Consider the following 13,305-nt stretch of genomic DNA (forward strand, 5'->3'; position numbering starts at 1 on the left):
TTTAGGATTGATTGGTTTGATCTTGCTGTCCAGGGGACTGCTCTCATGAGTCTTCCTTATCACCACAGTTGGAAAGCATCAATTCTTTGATGCTCAGCCTTGTTTATGGTCCAACTCTCACATCCATACACAACCACTGTATAAACCACAGCCTTGACAATATGGACCTTTTGTTGGCAAAGTGATGTCTCTGCTATTTAATATGCTGTCTAGGTTTGTCATAGCTTTTCTTCCAAGGAGCAAGCGTCTTTTAATTTCATGGCTGCTGTCAGTCCATAGTGATTTTGGAGCCTAAGAAAATAAAATCTGTCACTGTTTCCACTTTTCCCCCTTCTATTTGCCATGAAGTGATGGGACTGGATGCCATGATCTTAGTTTTTTGAATGTTGAGTTTTATGCCAGCTTTTTCACTCTTTTCTTTCACCTTCATCAAGAGGCTCTTCAGTTCCTTTTCACTTTTTGCCATTGGCCTGGTATCATCTACATCTGAGGTTGTTGATATTTCTCCCGGCAATCTTGATTGTGATTTATCCAACCCAGCGTTCCTCATGATGTATTCTGCATATAAGTTAAATAAGCAAGGCGACTGTATACAGCCTTGACATACTCCTTTCCCAATTTGGAACCAGTCCGTTGTTCCATGTCCGGTTCTAACTGTTGCTTCTTGGCCTGTGTACAGATTTCTCAAGAGGTAGGTAAGGTAACTTGGTACTCCCATTTCTTTAAGAATTTTCCACATTTTCTTGTGAGCCATACAATCAAAGGCTTTAGCGTAGTCAATAAAGCAGAAGTAGATGTTTTTCTGGAATTTCCTTGCTTTCTCTGTGACCCAACAAATATTGGCAGTTTGATCTTGTTCCTCTGCTTTTTCTAAACCCAGCTCGTACATCTGGAAGTTCTCGGTTCATGTACTGCTGAAGCCTATCTTGAAAGATTTTGAGAATAACTTTGTTAGTATGTGAATTGAGTTCAATTGTGTGGTAGTTTGAATGTTCTTTGGCATTGCCTTTCTTTGGGATTAAAATGAAAACTGACCTTTTTCCAGTCCTATGGCCACTGCTGAGTTTTCCAAATTTGCTGGCATATTGAGTGCAGAACTTTCACAGCATCATCTTTTGGGATTTGAAATAGCTCAGCTGGAATTCCACTACATCCACTAGCTTTGTTCGTCGTAATGCTTCCTAAAGCCCACTTAACTTCACACTCCAGAATGTCTGGTTCTAGGTGAGTCACCATACTATCGTGATTAACCAGTTCATTAAGACTTTTTTGGTATACTTCTGTGTATTCTTGCCACCTCTTCTTAATCTCTTCTACTTCTGTTAGGTCCTTGTCGTTTCTGTCCTTTATTGTGCCAATCCTTGCATGAAATGTCCCCTTGATAATCTCCAGTTTTCTTGAAGAGATTTCTGGTCTTTCTTGTTATATTGTTTTCCTCTGTCTTTGTGTTCACTTAAGAAGTGTTCACGTGAAATTCTGTGGAACTCTGCATTCAGTTGGGTATGCATGCATGCATGCAAAATAGCTTCAGTAGTGTCCACCTCTGTGCGACTCTATGGACTGTAACCCGTAAGGCTCCTCTGTCCATAGGATTCTCCAGGCAAGGATACTGGAATGGATTGCCATGCCTTCCTCCAGGGGATCTTCTTGACTTAGGGATCAAACCTGTGTCTCTCTTGTCTCCTGCATTGACAGGTGGGTTCTTTACCACTAGCGTCACCTGGGAAGCCCTTAGTTGGATGTATTTTTCCCATTTTCCCCTTACCTTTTGCTTCTTTTCTTTCCTCAACTATTTGTTAAGTCTTGTCAGAGAACCACTTTGCCTTCTTGCATTTCTTTTGCTTTGAGACGGTTTTGGTCCCCACTTCCTGTACAGTGTAATGAACCTCTGTCCATAGTTCTTCAGTCACTCTCTCTACTAGATCTAAATCCTTGAATCAAATCCTCACTTCCACTGTATAATCATACAAGATTTGATTTAGGTCATACCTGAATGGCCTAGTGGTTTTCCTTATTTTCTTCAATTTAAGTCTGAATTTTGCAATAAGGAACTGATGGTCTGAGCCTCAGTCAGCTCTAGGTCTTGTTTTTGCTGACTGTATAGAACGTCTCCATGTTTGGCTGCAAATAATGTAATTAATCTGTTTTCAGTTTTGGCGATCTGATGATATCTACATGTAGACTTCTCTCTTGTGTTGTTGAAAGAGAGTGTTTGCTCTGACCAGTATGTTCTCTTTACAAAACTCTGTTAGCCTTTGCCCCGCTTCATTTTGTACTCCAAGGCCAAACTTGCCTGTTACTCCAGGTGTATCTTGACTTCCTGCTTTTGCATTCCAGTCCCCAATGATGAAAAGGACATCATTTTTGGTGTTAGTTCTAGAAGGTCTTGTAGGTCTTCATGGAGCCAGTCAGCTTCAGCTTCTTTGGCATTAGTGGTTGGAGCATAGATTTAGATTATTGTTGAATGGTTACTGTTGAATAGATTACTGATGTTGAATGGTTTGCCTTGGAAACAAACCAGAATCATTCTGTCATTTTTGAGGCTGCACACACTACTCCATTTCAGAGTCTTTTGTTGACTATGAGTGCTACTCCATTTCTTTCTGAAGGATTCTTCCCCACAGTAGTAGACACAATGGAATTAAATACATCTGAATTAAATTTGCCCATTCCTGTGCATCTTAGTTCACTGATTCCTAAGATGTTGATGTTCACTCTTGCCATCTCTTGTTTGATCAAGTCCAATTTACCTTGATTCATGGACCTAACATTCCGGGTTCCTATACAGTATTGTTCTTTACAGCCTTGGACTTTCACCACGAGACACATCTATGTCTGAGCATCATTTCTGCTTTGGCTCAGCCTCTTCATTCCTTCTGGATCTTTTTAGTTATTGCCCTCTGTCCTTCCTCAGTAGCGTATTGGACCCCTTCTGACCTTTTTGCTCCTCACTGTTTACATATGAAGTGCGCATTATTTTGTGGCACTTCCTTGGTTCCTTCCCTCTTCTTTTGCAACCTAACTTTGTCTCTTGCCCTTTGTCATCGTGCTCTCAGCTTCCAGCTATACTGAATACCAGCTATTTCCTGAATATGCCTCTGTTAGTTTTTTCATGCCCTACTTCTGCCTGAAATTCTCTGACCCTCCCATCGTCCCTCCTCTTTCCAGGAAACGCTTCCCTCAATGGCATTACTCTGTAGTTATCTTCCTCAAACAGCAGTGGCATTCTCTCTGGGCTTATAGTGCATGTGTCTTGGGCACAGAGGCAGTCGTATCAGAGTTATCTGTTTATATTTCCTACTCGCTCAGAATCTCTTTCCAGGTGTGGTGTGAACTCTGTGATATCTAGGGTAGCTAGTCTCTAATTTTGTTCATCCTCAGAATTTGGCACAGTGTTGGAACGTAAAATATTGGCTCTGCATTTGTTTGTTGCTTGATGTAAAATAAAATAGTAAGGGCCTTCTGTTTTCCTTCGAAGCAAAAAGGATTTTAACCCTATAGTTTGAAGACTGAAAAATTTCGCTCGACTTTGCTTGAGCTTGAATTCTCTCATCTTTTTTTTTTAATTTATTTTAATTGGAAACTAATTATAATATTGTGGTGGTTTTTGCCTCCCTCATCTTTTCTTAAAAGAGTCTTCTAAATTGTTTGTCTGTCATACATTCTTGGGACCAAAGATGGCCCAGGCTGAGCTGGACAGCTGGTAGTATTATTGATAGGAGCCAGAAAGCCTTGGACATGTCTAATTATAACAAGTGAGGTTTGGCCAAACCTTAACTGCACTCATGCATACAGGCTGGTGAATGATTCTTCAGCCTGCTAAAAGTGACTGTTCGCTGGATACCAAGTTTGAGCATTTCTGAATGGTATAAGACTATGTTTTTCATTAAACTGGTTCCTAATATTTCAGTCAAAAGATGAACCTGCTTCTTGAGGCTTGAGAAGTTCTTCCCTGAATTGCATTTAAATTTTCCCACTGAGCCTAGTTTTCTAAGTGGGATAAAGCTTTCATTTTAAGGCTGCCATTTCTACAATTTGCACAAATATGTGCTTCTTATTTTTTTCTACTATCTATAGAATTGCTTGCATCAAGAGTTTTCCAGAACATAGTGTCTCAGATGGAAAATGTAATAGAATCCCAGTCTCTGCCAAATTAATTTTTCTATTTTGTTGTTATATATATAATGTTCCCATTGAACAATTTTGTGTGTGTGATGAATGCTGAGAAGGAAGCTGGCATGCTTTTGATACAGATTGCAGATGTATAGGAGAAATGTCTTAAAAAATTTTTTTTTTAATTTATTCTTTTTGGCTCTGTTGCATGGCATGTGGGATCTTAGTTCCCCAACCAGGGATCAAACTTCCACCCCCTGAAGTGGAAGCTCAGATTCTTAACCACTGGACAACAGGGAAGTCCCAGGAGAAATGTTTTTAAAGCATTCTGTATTAAATAAAACCAGGTTTATCCTATATATTTACTTTTAATTCACCTGGATTTACTTAGTAAACTCCTTTAATTTTCAATGTGCAGTTGCTCTAACTGTAGTATCTGCTGCTGCTGCTAAGTCGCTCAAGTCGTGTCCAACTCTGTACGACCCCATAGACAGCAGCCCACCAGGCTCCCCCGTCCCTGGGATTTTCCAAACAAGAACACTGGAGTGGGGTGCCATTGCCTTCTCTGAACTGTAGTATCTAATACACACTAAAATTTAGCAAGCAGTTTCCCTGAAGGCTTTGGAATTACTTTGTCTGTCTTTATTATAGTAAATAATAACTTCTTTTATTTTAGAAATAAAATAGTTTTAAGAAAGAACTAAGCTGCCTCTAAAAGCTAGGTCGTCATAGCCGTGGAGGCCAGGTTCACCTGATTTTCAGCCTTTTCAGGTAAAAGAGTAAATTATACCTTTATGATACTTCATATTATCTGTGCCTGAAATGTATATACAAGCTGTGGGGTGTGAATTTTCACATGAACTCCTGGAGAGGGGCTGTCACAGGGGATGGGAGCGATAAAGCTTCTGTGTCCCATGTGCTAGTCATCAACCTACTTGTGGGCATTGTGGGAAAGGACAGATCTTCAGTTTTCATAACTAAGGTATTGGCATCTGACCACAGATTGGCATTGACATAGTGCAGTGATGAAAGTGAGTCCATATGCCCTCTGGGTTTCTGCCAGTTCTTCATATGAACCTCCGAGGTGCCACATCATCATTTTATCATCTACAGTTAACATAGAAGAGAACTGGTAATCATGTATGCATCTTCCTTCATTCTCAACACAAAAGCTGCAGATAAGCCTTAAGTCTGCAGATCTTTGAGTATTTTATTAATTTAGCAGATGGAAGTTATATTTAAACTTATTAAGTGAAATAATTACTGGGTTTGTTCATAGATCCTATCCATATAATTCAGAGCAAGAGGCCTATGCGTCAATCTATTCTGCTCAAGCTTTCAAATTTCTTTGACAGCCTGGATGTGAAATTCAGAAGTCATTAATGTGATGTGTTAATTTTGCACTTTTTGACTTACTGCAAAAATCTTATAGTTTCCATAGCAACAATAACCTATCCAGATTGTGTAATATTCTTTACAGTATTAAAAATAAAACTATGCAATTACATGAGCTTCTGGAGCACTTCATTTAGGGAACTGAGGATTGGAATATTTCTTTAAAAAGAAAAATATAATTTCATGTGAAGATTTTGTCAGAAATAGTTTTTAACTTTAGGAATTTATTTAATTAAATACTTAGTAGTAGATACCCCATAGTAAATTAAATTGTTGATTGTGTGAAATTTGCATTGTAAGCATTGTGTTAAGCATCTCAGACACAAACGCTTTCACAGGCATACCCACACATACTTTCAAGGTAGGGGGGCTATTTGGCTTTAATTACATTCAGTCACCTGCTGCTGGTGTTGAAACTTCTTAGTGGCTTCTGGGTGGTCTGAAAAACGTTTTGTTTTATGTTTGGAGGAAACAGAATAGAAGAAAAGGAAAATGGGATCACTTAAGCTTTCCCTATCTTTGACGTTGCTCTTGAAAACATGTCTTTGAAACATGCCTAGGATATTACTTTGAAAACACTAAAGATTATTTTAATAGTCAACTGTTTTTAAAGTGTCAAATTGTTTTTTTTTCTTTTCCCCTGTAATTCTAATTTAGGAGATAGTTATGATATTAGTACTCAAGCTGGTTAACATACCTTTCTACATCTTAACACAACTGTTTTTCTTTTTATGTATCACCTTCAATGGTCTTCAAGCCAGTGGCTCAGTTGGTAAAGAGTCTGCCTGCGATGTGGGAGACCTGGGTTCAATCCCTGGATTGGGAAGATCCCCTGGAGAAGGAAATAGCAACCCACTCCAGTATTCTTGCCTGGAGAATTCCACGGACAGAGGAGCCTGATGGGCTACAGTCCATGGGATCCCAAAGAGTTGGACATGACTAAGTGATGAACACTTTCACTTTTCACCTTCAACATATATCTGAGTGTGTGTATTTTTTTAATATGGTATAATTTATGTATTTTCTCAGCAGTGTATGATAAACATTTTTCATGTTTCTAATGATCTTCATGATTATCATTTTAGTAATTGCAGAACAGTCTATCCATTGACATGTGCAATTTCTGTTTATCAAAATTTTGCTTGTTTCCTGAATGCCATATATTGGAAGAAAAATGTATATAATATTCAGACTGTTGGAAAAAATAACCATAACTCAATTATTTGCCCAAAACACAGATGATTGTGAAAATCTTTAAAATGCACATGAAATGATGTTTTAAAATGCATATTATGAATACGCTGTTAAACTGCTTTATCTGCTAGTAAACAGAGTGGGGAAAATGAGCAATAGGTAAGTAAGACGTTGAGGCACTACTTAGGTACTATCATTTGATGAAATCTTTATGACATGATGATACATTGTTGAAGCTCTAATATAATAAAAGGCAAAACTCAGAAGGCATGGGTTATACTCCTCTTGTCAGAATAACCAGTGATAGGAATCACATTTGTTACATTCAGCTGGGGCCTTGCTTTGGCTGGTCCTATTGTCGGTACTCTGAAGATACATCGTTGCACTGGACACTCAGTGATACTATTTTTATGGATGGTATCCCCATTATTGAGCTGCTGTCTTCCCTTGGTTAAGCACCCTGGTAACTACTGATACCAGAGTCTCCCAGAATTCCTAATCTTACCTCCATTAATTGGAAAATTCACTGTAACTACCAAGTTTTTCCTAGGGGTCTTGAGAATGAGGTGTTGGGGGCTAGTTTTGAAGTCTTTCCAAGGCTTTTGGCTGAGGTCTTAGGGCTTTTGAATGTTGCCTATCCTTGGTGAAAACTAGTGTGCCTCAGTGGGTCAACAGGGCTTCCCTGGTGGCTCAGATGGTAAGGAATATGCCTGCAATGCAGGAGATATGGGTTTGATACCTGGGTCGGGAAGATCCTCTGGAGGAGGCAAGAGCAATCAAGTATTCTTGTGTGTAGAATTCCATGGACAGAGGAGCCTGACGGACTACAGTCCATGGGGTTGCAAAGAGTCAGACAGACACAACTGAGTGACTAACACACACACACACAGTGGGCCAGCATTCTACTATAACTCCTCCATTTATTGCATGGGTCTTATGCTATGAAATTATTTTGAATAAGTATAGAAGTTTACATCTGTCATTTATTTTTTAATTGTTTATAATAGAATGCTTTCATAGACTCCAGATAATTAAGACAGTAGAATTATCTATCTTACAGTATGCTTGAGTTTATATTTATGCTTGTTTACTTTTTGAAACTAGTATTGTGTTTAGTATCCTGTTCCATTTCAATTTTGTAGTTTGTGTTTTGGCTCTATCTAATGCTTTCATTGTGACATGAATTTCTTTTGGTATTTCACATTTTATAATTGAAATGTTATCAGAAATAATAAGCAATGCATGCATAGTGAGAGCATTTACATATCACTGAAGCTAGTGCATTTCATTTTTCTTATAGTTATAATTTTGAATCTTAAAATATATAGAAAGAAATAATTTTTTTTGTTCCTATGCAGAAAAGATGAAAAAGAATATGCATTGAAGCAAATTGAAGGCACAGGAATATCTATGTCGGCTTGTAGAGAGATTGCAGTAAGTGGACATAAATGTTATTTATTTTGTTATTGATATTGGGTGATGATATTAATAAAAATGTTTCATTAATATATACAATGCATGGTTATTTCAAAGATGTTAGTTTAAGAAAATTTTCTATGAGAAAGTTGTATAAACTTTTTAATTACTTGAAAGTCATCTTTGAACATTCTCTTAATTATATTTAGGATTTATAATTTTAAGAATACAGAACTGAATGATTTTTTAATGGATTTAAATTATAATTGAGCATAACTATTAATTTAAATTAGTTTAATTAATGTCTATCTTTCCTGTAATTTTAGGACTGATACATGTCTTTATAGAGAAGGGGGTGATGCTGTTAGATAGTGTGCATATTAAACATTTTCTGAAGAGTTCTGAAGAGTGTTACATTTTGCTAGTTGTGAAAAAAAATAAGACTATCATAATAATAGGATAATTCCTTAGAGAAAGATCATTCTTTTTTTTTAGATCTTTATATGACATACCTGTACATTTAAGAAATGATTGTCCATAAGAACACCTAACATTTCCTGAGTGTTTACCAGGTACTATGCTTACGAAGTGCTTTTAAGTATTAATTTAATTTTCCTAACAATCATATGAAATAAGTACTTTTAGTATTCTCATTTTACAAATCAGTAAGCAGAGGCAGGATCACAATTATGTCTTAGAAGTCTTAATATTATATTACCTTATTTTAGTTCTTCAGTTTCTTATTTTAGTGCTTTAGTTTCTTATTGGGCCTTTATCATGATATCACCAATCTATTAGGAATTTCTGCCTCTAAATTATTAAATATATTGTCCATATCCATTAGGCATTTCTGTCTCTAATTTGGTAACTCTCTCATGTTTTACTCACAGCTCCTTATTTGTAGTTCACTCACATTGAAGCACTCCATCATCACTCTTAAGGAAATGAATAATGCAAAGAACACATGAGGCGGGATTTCTGTAGACCTGAGTGTCTGTTTGCATTTGTGAGTCTCAGTTTCCTTATATTGAAATAAGGGAACTATAAGGTCCCTTCTACTCATAAATTCTTTGACTTCAGAATGGTAGCTTCTCACTAGGCTGTGTACACTTTGGGGGTAGGGACCTTGTCTTTTTGTCCCTAGTTTCTTGCATAGTACCTGGCACATAGCAGGTGCCCCATAAATGCTTGTTGAATAAATTAATAAACAACAAAGTTCTATATAATCCTTAGTTTGATTTAAAATACAATTTATTGTTTAAAGTGTTCATTTTGTCATTTTTCCATTAATTATAAATTGGTGTTTTTAATGCCCTATCAAATTGAGCATTTGATAATTGATTTTTAACTCCCTAAAATTCATAGAGTATTATTTCAACCAATGTGAATATCACTGGTATGCAATTTTCCTAGAGTTCCACGATTTAATACAGCATTAATTCAGTGTCCATGAATTAATCGGGTAAATAGCTGAAATTTAAGGTATTGATTATTAGGAAATGAAAATCCAATTCTAGATATCTTCTAAGGAATCGATGGATTCCCTTTTCTCAACATCCCCACTAACATTTGTTACATCTTGTCTTTATGGTGATAGTTATTTTAACAGATGTGAGGTGATATCTCACTGTGATTTTGATTGTATTTCCTTGATGATTAATGACATTGTGCACTTGATGTATCTGCTGGCCATCTGTGTATCTTCTTTGGAAGAAGTCCTTGTTCAGTTCCTTTACCCATTTTTGAATTGAATGATGATATTGATGATTTTTGCTGTTGAGTTGAATACATTCCTGATATGTTTTGGGTACTAACCACTTATCAGATGAATAGTTTGCAAATAGCTTCTCATACTTGGTACTTCTCATACTTTCCTTTTTATTATGTTCATTGTTTCTTGTTGTGCAGAAGCTGAAAAAACGTAACTCTGAAACTCATTTACAGTCTTCATATTTTTATTGAGGGTTTGCTTAATAGAACTTTAGAAAGTATGCAGTTTCTGAATTGAATAATTTTTTATATTACCTGGGTGGCTTAGCCCCAACACGATAGGGATTTTGACATGAGTTTAACATGTATGTTATTACATAGTGACTAAGTACATACATCTTTGTACATTATAAGCTCACAAACACAGTTTTGTAATTATTGCTTAATGCAGTTGTCTTTTAAATCACACAGAAGAAAAATAGTTAAAATATACTTAATGCTATTTCTTCTATTTACTCATGTTGTTACCATTGCCAGTGATCTTTATGTGTAGATACAAGGTACTTATAAATCCTTACATTTTAACCAAAAGTCTCCATTTAGTATTTTTTTGTAGCACAGATCTTCTTGGAGTGAATTTCCTGTTTTTGTATTTAGGAATATCTTAATTTCTTCTTTTTTTCCCTTTATCACTTATTTCTCCTTTGTTTTTTGCAGAATAGTTTTGCCATATATAGAGTTCTTGAATGACAGTCTTTCTTTTTTCACTTTGACTATGTTATCTCACTGCCTTTTGGCCACAATGGTTTCTGATGAAAAGTCAACTGTTAATTCATGAGAATCTCTTGTACATGAGGAGTTATTTTCTTGCTACTCTCAAGATTTTCTTTTTGTGTTTGTCTGTTGACAATTTGACTATGATATGTGTAGATGTGAAATCTAATTGGAGTTTGTTGTTTCTTGGGTGTAGAGAGTAATGTTTTTCATCAAATTTGGGAAATTTCCAGCCATTATTTCTTCAGATAGTCTTCCAGCCCTTTTCTATCTCTCCTCTCTTTTTGAGACTACCATTATGTATGTGTTTTTAGTCTTGTTGGTGTCCCAAAGGGCACTGACACACTGATGACTTTTGCTAATTCTTTTTCTGTTTATTGCTTACACAGGATACTGTTAATTGCCTATCTTCATTTGCTGATTATGTCTTTTGCCAGCTCAATATGCTCCTAAGCCTCTCTCCAGTGAAATATTCATTTTAGTTATTTTACTTTTCAATTCCAAAATTGCTATATGGTTCTTTTTTTCTTTGAATAGACTTTATTTTTTAGAGCAGTTTTACGTTTACAGCAAAACTGAGTAGAAGTTCTAGAGATTTCCTATACACTCCCTACCCTTGCGCGTGCATCACCTAACTCATTATCAACCTCCTCCACCAGAGTAGTATATTTGTTACAACTGATGAACCTATGTTGATACCCAAAGACAGTAGTTTACATTAGGGTTCACTCTTGGTGTTGTATATTTTATGGATTTGGACGAATGTCTAAAGACATGTGTCCACCATTATGATATCATGCAGAATAGTTCCCCTGCCCTCAAAATCCTCAGTGCTCTATTGATTCATCCTAGACCATCCGCCTCCTCAGGTAATTGCAGATCTTTTTACTGTTCGCATAATTTTGCCTTTTCCAGAATGTCATATAGTTGAAACCCTATAGTATGTAGACTTTTGAGATGGGCTTCTTTCACTTAGTAATAGACATTTAAGATTCACCCATATCTTTCATGACTTAATAGCTCATATCTTTTTAGCACTGAATAATATTCCATCATCAGGATGTGTTACAGTTGTTTACATATTGATTTATGGAAGTACATCTTGGTTGCTTCAAAGATTTGGCAGTTATGAGTAGAGCTGCTGTAAACCCTCTGTGTTGGCTTTTGTGTGGACATAACTTTTCAATTCCTTTGGGTAAATATCAGGGAGCAGAATTTCTGGCCTCCTTAGTAATAGTATGTTTACCTATCTTCCTAAGTGACTAGACTGTTTTGCATTCCTACCAGCAATGGGTGAGAGTTTCTTTTGCTCCACAACCTTGCCAAATTTGTTGTTGTCAGTGTTCTGAATTTAGTGTTCTAATAGGTTTGTAGTGATATCTCATTGTTATTTAATAAAACTCTGCTTAAGCCATTAAGTCTTGCTTGTATGGCTTTAAGAGCTATGCGATTAGAGTCTTTCAGATAGTTCCTGGACATACCCACAGCTTTACATATGGACATGGTTACAGTCTTTACTACCCAGTTCCATTTATAGAAAATTCTAGAAAGTGCACACTAATCTGTAGTGGTGGACAGTTGATCAGTGACTGTGTGCGGGTAGGAAAGAAACAGGAGTGTATTACAAAGGAGCATGAAGAGTCTCTTGGAGGTGATGTAAATCTTCATCATTGGATTGTCATGATGGTTTCATGGGTTTGTATCTATAATAAAACTTGAAGATGGTATACAGTTGTACCTCAGTAAATTTGGGGGAAGATCAATAAATGTGTATGGGATTATTAGTGGGTCAAGGGTCTGTTAAAGTGGAATTTATAAGATTCTGTGGATCACAAACACAGTTGGAGCGATTGGCCTTGAATAGGAAATAGAACAGATAGTTTATCCTCTGAAACTACAGAGGCGGAAGAAAGGATGATGTCAATATTTGTCAGTTTACTAGGGTGATGATGAAGTAGGTACATTCTTGTATGCCTCTCTTTTGTGTGTGTGAATCTTAAATGATGAGTGTTTTTAGTTACTGATGAAGGCTATGTGAAAATTTGCTGATCAAAGATAAGATTATAGAAGTGTTATAGTCTACCTAAAGTAGGAGACCAGTCATGTCACTAGTCTGCATGACTGTGTTGTTTTCTTCATTATAAGCCCAGTATAAGAAGGGAGAATTGGAGTTTTTCTGGTTGATGAGGTGGAAGGACAGAAAATGTAAGGTGGTTGAGAGTCAGAGAGGTAGGAGGGACTGATAGGTTGGGGAGAATGTAGACAATGCCATAAATTAAAAAGCAGATAAAACTTGTTCTTTGCCTTTTCCTTCTATGTCCCATAATATTATGCCTCCTGGCATTTTCTAATTTATATAGAGGCACATAGATAAGAGGCCTTTGATTTGGAGAAAATAAGTAACATTTCATTCATTACACTAAAATAATGGGACTGTGTTTGCTGCTGCTGCTGCTGAGTCACTTCAGTCGTGTCCGACTCTGTGTGACCCCTTAGACGGAAGCCCACCAGGCTCCCCCGTCCTTGGGATTCTCCAGGCAAGAACACTGGAGTGGGTTGCCATTTAGACACCTTCTAAAAGCAGAGTTGGATGATGAGTAGAGAAGTCAGAGAATTTGTAACCATGGAATGAACTTGAACAGTGTGTACAGAATGGGAAGAAGTTTAAGAACTAGAATGAGGGACTTCCCTAGTGGTACAGTG

At 36.7% G+C, this 13,305-nt stretch overlaps 1 protein-coding gene across 6 annotated transcripts in view; it reads left to right on the plus strand.

The window, feature by feature from the left end:
- CDK19 (cyclin dependent kinase 19) overlaps positions 1-13,305 on the plus strand; it is a 177,833-nt gene that overhangs the window by 57,443 nt on the left and 107,085 nt on the right. For 4 of the 6 annotated variants that reach the window (XM_055433865.2, XM_055433868.2, XM_055433867.2 and 1 more), the window contains one exon: positions 8,061-8,136. The exons of 1 other annotated variant lie outside the window; for it this stretch is intronic. In XM_055433865.2, the coding sequence (XP_055289840.2) occupies positions 8,061-8,136 (76 nt within the window). Of the gene's footprint in view, positions 1-6,268; positions 6,495-8,060; positions 8,137-13,305 lie in introns of those variants that run through there. One more of the 6 variants, XM_088840628.1, reaches the window with a different exon arrangement.

This window comes from Moschus berezovskii, chromosome 10, assembly GCF_049115385.1.
Source record: "Moschus berezovskii isolate FMDL1 chromosome 10, NW_MosBer_1.0, whole genome shotgun sequence".
In the NCBI taxonomy this organism is placed as follows: Eukaryota; Metazoa; Chordata; class Mammalia; order Artiodactyla; family Moschidae; genus Moschus; species Moschus berezovskii.